Source organism: Anguilla anguilla, chromosome 9 (assembly GCF_013347855.1).
Source record: "Anguilla anguilla isolate fAngAng1 chromosome 9, fAngAng1.pri, whole genome shotgun sequence".
Taxonomy (NCBI): Eukaryota; Metazoa; Chordata; class Actinopteri; order Anguilliformes; family Anguillidae; genus Anguilla; species Anguilla anguilla.
The window spans coordinates 51,638,514-51,648,730 of NC_049209.1; the positions used below are offsets into that span (position 1 = coordinate 51,638,514).

General features: G+C 40.6%; 2 protein-coding genes across 4 annotated transcripts; both read left to right on the forward strand.

Annotated features, from left to right (window-relative positions):
* Positions 1-1,901: 1,901 nt before the first annotated feature.
* Positions 1,902-3,965, forward strand: LOC118236692 (olfactory receptor 51F2-like). Of its 2 annotated transcripts, XM_035435257.1 has the most exons (3): positions 1,902-2,056; positions 2,267-2,375; positions 2,750-3,965. In XM_035435257.1, the coding sequence occupies exon 3, from the start codon at positions 2,808-2,810 to the stop codon at positions 3,774-3,776; it is 969 nt and encodes a 322-aa protein (XP_035291148.1). In that variant the 5' UTR covers positions 1,902-2,056; positions 2,267-2,375; positions 2,750-2,807; the 3' UTR covers positions 3,777-3,965. The 2 variants fall into 2 exon arrangements, with proteins under 2 accessions (XP_035291148.1, XP_035291149.1); XM_035435258.1 differs by lacking the exon at positions 2,267-2,375.
* Positions 3,966-4,721: 756 nt separating this feature from the next.
* On the forward strand, positions 4,722-7,341 carry LOC118236685 (olfactory receptor 51F2-like). 2 transcript variants are annotated; one of them, XM_035435250.1, is made up of 3 exons: positions 4,722-4,899; positions 5,110-5,218; positions 5,593-7,341. In XM_035435250.1, the coding sequence occupies exon 3, from the start codon at positions 5,652-5,654 to the stop codon at positions 6,618-6,620; it is 969 nt and encodes a 322-aa protein (XP_035291141.1). In that variant the 5' UTR covers positions 4,722-4,899; positions 5,110-5,218; positions 5,593-5,651; the 3' UTR covers positions 6,621-7,341. The 2 variants fall into 2 exon arrangements, with proteins under 2 accessions (XP_035291141.1, XP_035291140.1); XM_035435249.1 differs by lacking the exon at positions 5,110-5,218.
* Positions 7,342-10,217: the final 2,876 nt, after the last annotated feature.

Genomic DNA, 10,217 nt, shown 5'->3' on the forward strand with positions numbered 1-10,217 from the left:
CCTCCACTGGAAGATCGTTCCACCATCGTGGGGCCAGAACTGCAAAGAGTCGAGACCTTGTTGCTGCTCGTGTAGGGGGAGGAATCAGCCGCCCTGTAGTAGCCGATCGGAGCGATCTGGCCGGCTTGTAGGGTCTGATCATCTTCTGCAGATAACCAGGAGCTGACCCCTTGACTGCTTGGAAAGCAAGCACCAGTGTCTTAAACCGGATGCGAGCTTGCACTGGTAGCCAGTGGAGGGAGATGAGGAGGGGAGTGACGTGGGAGTCACGAGGGAGGTTGTAAACCAGACGTGCTGCTGCATTCTGGATGAGCTGAAGGGGTCTGGTGGCTGATGCTGGGAGGCCAGCCAGGAGGGAGTTGCAGTAGTCCAGACGTGACAGTATCATGGCCTGGACCAGGAGCTGTGTGGAATAATTGGTGAGGAGTGGTCTTATTCTGCGGATATTGTACAGGATGAACCTGCACGACCGGGTAGTTGCCGCGATATTCTCAGAGAGTGCCAGCCTGTTGTCCAGCACAACTCCAAGATTTCGGGCACTCTGCGAAGGGTGTAGGGGAGTGTCTCCTAAAGAAATGGGCAGATGAGAAGTGGGAGAGGTAAGAGAAGGAATATGGAGAAGTTCCGTTTTGCTTGTGTTGAGCTTGAGCTGGTGTTTGGTCATCCAGCTCTGGATGTCACTCAGGCAGGCGGATATGCGATCGAGTCCCCCAAACCTGTGTCGCACTGGACAGTTTCAGATATTCTGACAAAATGTAATCAGAGCCAGACCTAGGATTTTGGTGGCCCTAAACAATTCTGTGGGATGCGTTTGAGGGGGGGCGGGGTGCGGGGGGGGGGGGGGGGGTGGGGGGGGTGGGCGGGGTGCTGTACTTCTTACATTACATTGTTATGCAATGTTCTGTTGCCATTCCATTTTAAATTTATACCACTAATTCCGCGATAGGGGATTAATAACGTAATTACGATTATTTACCTTAGATAAACATGGATCGTGTGGGCCCCCCCTTGTGTTCGTGTGGCCCCCCCCCCCCCTTGTGGTTGTGGCCCTGAACAACCGCATAGAGCGTTTATGCCACGGGCCGGCCCTGAATGTAATATTAGGCAAAACACATTTTTTTAATTATTATTTCATTTATCTAATGAAATAAGTTATCAGACACCAATATCAACCATGGGAAATTTCCCCCTTTGAACTTAATAACTGGCTGTACCACCCCTAGCCGCAATAACTGCAGCCAAATACAATTTAAAATCGTATTTCACATCGCTGTGGAGGAATTTTAGCCCACTCGTCTTTGCAGAACTGCTTTAAATTCAGGCAAATTGGTAGGTTTTTGCTAGGACCTGCTCTTTCCAGGCCGTGCCACAGCATCTGTATTGGGTTCAAGTCAGGACTTTGATAAGGGCACTCCAAAACTTACATTTAGTTTTGTTTCAGGCGTTCAGATGCGGACTTGCTGTTGTGTCTTTGATCCCTGTCATTGCCCCTTCCGCTTCAACTCACGGACAGATGGCTGGACATTCCTCCTTCAATAATGGCAAACTTTTGTCGCGTGCACTACGGTTCCACCAGGTGTCCAATCTGTGCCATAAGATTTTAAAAAATCAGAGAGGTCAGAGATCCAAACAAACCAGTCATGTCTGGTGATTCAGACAGCTCACAGTTTTATTCATGGGAGAGAGGAGAATAATAAAAGAAATAATAATAATCCTGCAGTACTTGGACTCCTAAATAGATAAATGAACAAACACAAAATCAATCCCTATGGTTGTGTCATGTTGCATTCATTTCCCATAAGCATTTGTGTTCTGTCCCCCTGGTGTATTGCTCTGTGTCAACACTCCCAGATATAAGAACAACAGTGAATGGTTTGACTCACCACAATCCTTTCCACCCGATCTATGATCAAGTTCAAGGAATCACATCTACTAAAGGAGAATTCTTGAAAAACACTGGCTTCCCAACAATTTAAAAAAAGAAGAAGTTTTTCCTCGTTAACGATATATACACTGACGACAGATTTGGTCTGTGCAAGTTTATCTGAAGTTCTTGGTAAGTATTAGGCACACCTTAATCTATTCATTCATTTGTTTATTTCAAAGAGTTGCAATTGTCTGCCTAGCCTGAAGTGCATAACAACGCAACTATATTAATTGAAAACTGAATATAAAATAATTTTACTGTGTTTTCAAAAAGTAACAAAATATATTGCATTCAAAAACCTTGACCTGACATATATCTTTCAAACCTTTCCCTTTTCAGAGAGAAAATGTCAAATATCAAATATTTCAATATACGTGCAATTTATTGATATTGTTCATCATTAAGCTCTCTATGGTTTCTTCTTTCTGAGTCCATCTCCAATTACCAGGTTTGTTTTGCAATAAAACTATAAGTATTTTTTTTGTGTAGTCTTACCATAGGAACACAAAAGATGGAATGAGTGTGTAACATGATTATTCTGCATTCTGCAGGGCCGTGCAGAGATTCATAAAATACTTTTCAGTCACAGATTAAGGGGCTGAGTCAAGCAGTAAAATTCTGTATTTTGTTTTTTTGCTTGAGGCACACAATACTGATGAATTAAATAATAAGTCATAATAAAGTAATAAATCTGAGCTTCTGTGTTTTTTTTGTGGTTTTTTAGCTGAATATTTCGGCAAGTCAGACACAATTAACTTTGCAGTGTTTTCATTCATTATAGAGGAATTCATTATGGAAGGATAACCTATTTTTTATTTTCAGGTCCTAAAGGACTGGTTTTTCAGGGGGTGAGAAACAGTGAGGAGCAAACAAATTTGTAATGAGGACCCTGAATTCAACCTCCTTTTTGAACACAACGATTGTGCGTCCTGAGTTCTTTTTCATAAGTGGTCTAGCTGGTATTCCCCACACAAAATACTACTATGTGTTCTTGTGCTTTGTATATACTCTGTCTCTATTGGGAAACACTTTTGTCATGTTTATGATTTACAGTGACCACTGTCTTCACAGTCCAAAATACATTGCAGTGTTTAATTTGGCTGTGTCTGACTTGTGTGTAAGCACAGCCCTCGTTCCTCAGTTGATTGACACCTTCCTGTTTAAATCACAGTTAATCTCCTACGAGGCCTGCTTGACTAATTTGTTTTTTGTTTTTTGGTTTCTCTTTATGCAGTCTTTCACTCTCACTGTTCTGTCCTATGATAGATGTGTCGCTATATGCTTTCCACTGAGATACAATGAGATTGTGACTAATAAATCGATGTTGGTGATCACAACTATGACATGGATTATTGCAGGACTGGCTGTTCTCATATGTGTGATTTTTATCAGCAGACTGTCATTTTGCAAATCCACTGTGATAAACAGTTATTTCTGTGATCACGGACCCATGTTCAGGTTGGGGTGCAATGACAACACTCCAAGTTATGTGATGAGTTGGACACATGCTATTATGATTCTCTGGTTTCCGGTATTTTTTATCATGGGTACATATATTTGTATAGCCAGAGCATTATTGAAAATAGCAGTGGCCCTGGAGCGCCTCAAAGCCATGAAAACCTGCACCTCCCATTTGATCTTGGTGAGTGCGTTTTATCTTCCTATAGGTATTAGTGGTGCACTGGGATCCACCATTCACCAGAATGTTAGGATTATTGGTACGTCGCTGGCATTGGTCTTGCCACCTATGCTGAATCCAATCATTTATTCACTGAAGACAGAAGAATTCACAGAATCCATTAAAAGGTTTTACAGAAGAAAAATACTTTTCGCTGTAAGGAATAAATGAATAAATACCTTAATCACAAATGACTGACTGGCAAGTTTAACCATGGTCATTTTTCGAAACCCTCCAGTTAACTGTCAACTGTAAATAAAAGAATAATTTTTGAATTAGTGTCAAAATATTTTCAAGGTCTTCCACCTTACTACTGCCGAGAACGCATTTTGTCCAATTAAAAACCGGCTTTCTCTTGTTTTTTTTGTTGTTGTTTTGTTGTCAGGCTGTTATTTCGTCATCACAAACGCTGCAGTCCCACAAATCAATAACTCTCCCCACTGGACCTTTAGCTACATTTTTTGCCAATAACAGTATCTGATCAAAGTAGTCTGATCTAGCCAATTGCTGTATACTTGGATACACAAGCAAAATTAACAAATGGCACCTGCCCTGATCAGGTAGTCTACCTTCTTTCAAATACTGAGCAAACAACAACATTATAGAATGTCTTTTTTTATTTCAAAGGCAAGCCCTTTTGCTTGAATTCTTTTGGGTACAAAAATACAGCCACAATTTATACAGTTTTATACAGTTTGGCATTTCGACCCAGTTTCACGTTAGCAAGCTTGGTAACGGTGCCTGCTTAGTCAACGAAGCAAGAGTAACATGAGTGAAGATGGCAGTGAAATAAGTCACCTAAATCTGTGTCGCACTGAACAGTTTCAGATATTCTGACTAAATGAGAGTTCAGAGATCCAAACAAACCAGTCATGTCTGGTGATTCGGACAGCTCACAGTTTTTTTCATAAGAGAGAGGAGAATAATAAAAGAAATAATAATAATCCAAATCCTGCAGTACTTGGACTCCTAAATAGATAAATAAACAAACACAAAATCAAACCCTATGGTTGTGCCATGTTGCATTCATTTCCCATAAGCATTTGTGTTCTGTCCCCCTGGTGTATTGCTCTGTGTCAACACTCCCAGATATAAGAACAACAGTGAACGGTTTGACTCACCACAATCCTTTCCACCCGATCTATGATCAAGTTCAAGGAATCACATCTACTAAAGGAGAATTCTTGAAAAACACTGGCTTCCCAACAATTAAAAAAAAGAAGAAGTTTTTCCACGTTTACGATATATACACTGATGACAGATTTGGTCTGTGCAAGTTTATCTGAAGTTCTTGGTAAGTATTAGGCACACCTTAATCTATTAATTCATTTGTTTATTTCAAAGAGTTGCAATTGTCTGCTTAGCCTGAAGTGCATAACAACGCAACTATATTAATTGAAAACTGAATATAAAATAATTTTACTGTGTTTTCAAAAAGTAACAAAATATATTGCATCGAAAAACCTTGACCTGACATATATCTTTCAAACCTTTCCCTTTTCAGAGAGAAAATGTCAAATATCAAATATTTCAGTATACATGCAATTTATTGATATTGTTCATCATTAAGCTCTCTGTGGTTTTTTCTTTCTGAGTCCATCTCCAATTACCAGGTTTGTTTTGCAATAAAACTATAAGTATTTTTTTTAGTGTAGTCTTAACATAGGAACACAAAAGATGGAATGAGTGTGTAACATGATTATTCTGCATTCTGCAGGGCCGTGCAGAGATTCATAAAATGCTTTTCAGTCACAGACTAAGGGGCTGAGTCAAGCCGTAAAATTCTGTATTTTGTTTTTTGCTTGAGGCACACAATACTGATTAATTAAATAATAAGTCATAATAAAGTAATAAATCTGAGCTTCTGTGTTTTTTTTGTGGTTTTTTAGCTGAATATTTCAGCAAGTCAGACACAATTAACTTTGCAGTGCTTTCATTCATTATAGAGGAATTCATTATGGAAGGATAACCTATTTTTTATTTTCAGGTCCTAAAGGACTGGTTTTTCAGGGGGTGAGAAACAGTGAGGAGCAAAAAAAATTTGTAATGAGGACCCTGAATTCAACCTCCTTTTTGAACACAACGCTTGTGCGTCCTGAGTTCTTTTTCATAAGTGGTTTAGCCGGTATTCCCCACACAAAATACTACTATATGTTCTTGTGCTTTGTATATACTCTGTCTCTACTGGGAAACACTTTTGTCATGTTTATGATTTACACCGACCACTGTCTTCACAGTCCAAAATACATTGCGGTGTTTAATTTGGCTGTGTCTGACTTGTGTGTAAGCACAGCCCTCGTTCCTCAGTTGATTGAAACCTTCCTGTTTAAATCACAGTTAATCTCCTACGAGGCCTGCTTGACTAATTTGTTTTTTGTTTTTTGGTTTCTCTTTATGCAGTCTTTCACTCTCACCGTTCTTTCCTATGATAGATGTGTCGCTATATGCTTTCCACTGAGATACAGTGAGGTTGTGACTGATAAATCGATGCTGGTGATCACAACTATGACATGGATTATTGCAGGACTGGCTGTTCTCATAGCTGTGACTTTTATCAGCAGACTGTCATTTTGCAAATCCACTGTGATAAACAGTTATTTCTGTGATCACGGACCCATGTTCAGGTTGGGGTGCAATGACAACACTCCAAGTTATGTGATGAGTTGGACACATGCTATTATGATTCTCTGGTTTCCGGTACTTTTTATCATGGGTACATACATTTGTATAGCCAGAGCATTATTGAAGATAGCAGTGGCCCTGGAGCGCCTCAAAGCCATGCAAACCTGCACCTCCCATTTGATCTTGGTGAGTGTATTTTATCTTCCTTTATGTATTAATGCTGCGATGGGTTCCAGCATTCACCCAAATGTTAGGATCTTTAGTACGTCGCTGGCATTGGTCTTGCCACCTATGCTGAATCCAATAATTTATTCACTGAAGACAGAAGAATTCACAGAATCCATTAAAAAGTTTTACAGAAGAAAAATACTTGTCGCTGTAAGGAATAAATGAATAAATACCTTAATCACAAATGACTGACTGGCAAGTTTAACCATGGTCATTTTTTCCAAACCGTCCAGTTACCTGTCAACTGTAAATATAAAAATAATTTTTGAATTAGTGTCTAAATATTTTCAAGGTCTTCCACCTTACTACTGCTGAGAACGCATTTTGTCCAATTAAAAACCAGTTTTCTCTTGTTTTTTTTGTTTGTTGTTTTATTGTTGTCAGGCTGTTATGAAAGCCAATCAAACCCTTTGTTTTTTTTTTTTTCCCCCTTTTGGATGAGCCAATCATATTCACCGGCCCTGCTCATTCCTATTGGTGCAGGGGAGCACAGAGAAGGCCACATTCCCACCTGTGAAATGTTTGATCTCAAACCACCGATTATTTTGACACTGCAGAGCACAAGATCAGCATTCAAACATCAGCTGGAAGGAGCCACATCATTTGCAGCTTTTAGAAGGCAGATTGTGAGCACATGAATGGCCAGCAGGGGTCACTGATGGGCACTGAGACACGGTCATCCTGGCCCCCGATCGAGCCCCTCCCTCCCTGTGTGACTCTACAGCCGGCAATACCCTGTGGAGCTGTTGGCCACAGTCTTCCCTGACACAGTCTGGGTATAATCCCAGACCACAGGGCCAATGCACTTAAACAGTGCCTTATCCGGCTGAGCCACCAAGCACCCTTTTAAGAGGATGGGGTTGACCAGTAGTGCAATCAGGGACAGTTCCACACCGATGTTGATAAACTATTAGACTACTGCTTCTGCACTAAAAACAGCAGCCAGAAAATGTGTCCCTTTTTATCTGTGCAAAGTTGTTTTGGACACATTTACTTGCACACTGGCATTTACCTGGCAGTGTAGTATAATGGGTAAGGAGTTAGTCTTGTAACCTAAAGGTCACAGGTTCGAGTCCTCACTAGGACACTGCTGCTGTACCCTTGAGCGAGTTGTGTACGTCGCTCTAGATAAGAGCGTCTGCTAAATGCCTGTAACAACAGCAGTGTTCCAGCTCACACATACATACACAAAGCTGAGAGACTGACAGTCGTGCCACAGCCCCGGCTGTGGCATGCGTGAGGCTCCAGACAGATGCAGTAAATAAATATAGCAATGTCCCAGAGCAATTCCCAGGGTCCAGCCACCACAGGCAACATTTGGCAAACACAGAAGATCATGCCGTCAACTTTGGGACTTGTCTGATGCGGGAGAGATGCTTGATGAACTTTTCTGGAAAACATTTTTTTTATGTGTTCATGTATTGTATCTCTATAGCACCATCATGTGTTTGACTTCCAAGGCTGGAGTGTTGACGTCTCGTCACTTTGCCGCCCCTGCTCAAACAAACAAACAGACGGATGGGAGCAGCCTCGCGAGTGTAGACGCTCCATCAATATCCTCATGAGTCTTCTGAGGAAAGCAAACACCTCTTAATTAGCAGCTCAGTTAGGGACCCCGCACCTGAGCAGGAGTTGTGTGTGAATGATATAGAACTGCCCGTTAGTGACAGCATGATGCAACTGTTCTCTACTATGGCATTGACACAGACACAAACTGGCATAGGCCTTGAGCATGCTCAAAATGTTCGGCCTTTTGATGCTACCCCAGCTTTGACCATAACTCACGTAGCATGTTGCAAAGTCATCATGTGATTTGAAAGTTGCACAAGCTAACATTTAAGGAGAATAATACATTCTGAAATAGTATGCCCTAATAAATAAAATAAAAAAAACATCCATGCACTGTTTTCCTTTAAACTGTTTAAGGCGTGAGATGTGACTATGAGGGGTCAGATGACAGAGAGGTTCTCCAGTCTTAGGGGCTGCAGGCAGCTCATTCCATTCAGGGGTCACTCAGTGGTGGAACGTGCCCCATATTTCATTCAGGATGGTAAATGGACTGCATTTATATAGCGCTTTTATCCAAAGCGCTTTACAATTGATGCCTCTCACTCACCAGAGCAGTTAGGGGTTAGGTGTCTTGCTCAGGGACACTTCTACACACCCAGGGCGGGGATCAAACCGGCAACCCTCCGACTGCCAGACAACCGTTCTTACGTCCTGAGCTATGTCGCCAGGACAGTGGAGTCACTGCACAGTAAAAATGTTCAGTGTTAAATCAACACACAGACCCAAAGGGACTCATATCTACCCTGTTAGAGCTGAATTAACACTGGACATTTTTACTGTGTGTCTGTTGTTCCTGCCAAATGAAAAATATGCTTTCTTTTACAACATCTTTGGCTCACTTAAAATGAAGTGTGAGCATCTACCATGGGTTTTGCTACCTCCATCAGTGTTGGTGATCATGGATATGGCATGGACTATTACAGGATTGGCCACTCGGCCAATTGTGGTTTTTGTCAACAGATGGACTCATTCTGTGATCATGGACTGACAGTTAGTTTGTCATGCAATGGTCACTTCACTCACTTAAGACAAAATAATTCACAGAATCCGTTAAAAAGCTGTACAGAAGAGAGAAGATACACATCATTGTAAGGAATAAATGAATAAATGTTTTAATCACAAATGACTGACTTGGCAAGTTTGAATGTGTTGATTTTTTTTTTATTTTTAATTTTTAAAACCTCCACTGAAATGAGAGCAATTATGAAATAAAATTTTATGAATAGGAACACAATGATAGATATGAAAATGAAGAAGACATGTACTTTAATGAATACAGTTATAGTGGCTTTTTACTTTTTTTAAAAAGAGTAAAATATACAAAATGGTCTTGAGGCACTCTTTTTTTCAATAGCAGTTCATAAGCCTTAAATGAATATGGGTTTGAATAGTATGAATACACTTTTGACCGCATAGCACCCTCAGGATGTGAACTCCTCAGGCTGATGATCCTCAGGTCTGTTTCTAGATGTCAACATGGTCTGCTGGTTTCTTCCACCTTAAAATCAGCAACCTGTTTAGACCTAAGAAACCAGTTGACGTAATTCGTCTTGTGCCATCAACTGCTTTAAATGATCTATTAAATAAGTAACAACTTTTGTGTGTATTGGATGTAAAGGTACATCTGTAATAATTTTTTGAAAATTGCACTGTTGAAGTGGCGCTCTTGGTGCGCCACCTATGGTACGTATTGGCATGGGTCTGCCTTAAATTATTATATTTCAAAACTTTGAATAGAGGCTGAATTTAAAGGAGGTGTGATCAAATATGTCTTTCACAGTGTATGCATATTCATATTTAACTTTCTTAAGGAATATTGGCCTGAGGGGGTCGTGCTTCTCTGGACTGCTGCAGGAAAGCTGTGTGAGGGGTCCTGTCAAATGTCATAAAATTTGGGGTCATGGAGTCAATGTAAATGAGTATTTTGCAAAGGCCATGCTGCAGTTTAACAAAATGGTTGTCCTTCTGTCATCTTCATTTTTCAAGAATATTCAAAATGGCAGAAAATCCAATATTTGGATGGGTCTGGATGGCACTGTATGGGTCCTTGGGGCAGATGTTTTCCTCATGAGAATGCTGCAATGTCTCTCAAACTGTGGACCCAAGTGCAGACAGAGCCAGAAGTCAGGGAGTAAAAACCCAAAAAAAATATCACAAGGGCAAAAAAAAAAAAAAGCAAACAACCAGGGAACA

Excerpts from the sequence above, each read along its gene's own strand:
- LOC118236692 (XM_035435257.1), top strand. The coding sequence starts at position 2,808 with ATGAGGACCCTGAATTCAACCTCCTTTTTGAACACAACGATTGTGCGT.
- LOC118236685 (XM_035435249.1), top strand. The coding sequence starts at position 4,860 with ATGACAGATTTGGTCTGTGCAAGTTTATCTGAAGTTCTTG. Across the intron at positions 4,900-5,592 it reads AAGTTTATCTGAAGTTCTTG|GTCCTAAAGGACTGGTTTTT; the intron begins GTAAGTATTAGG and ends TTTTATTTTCAG.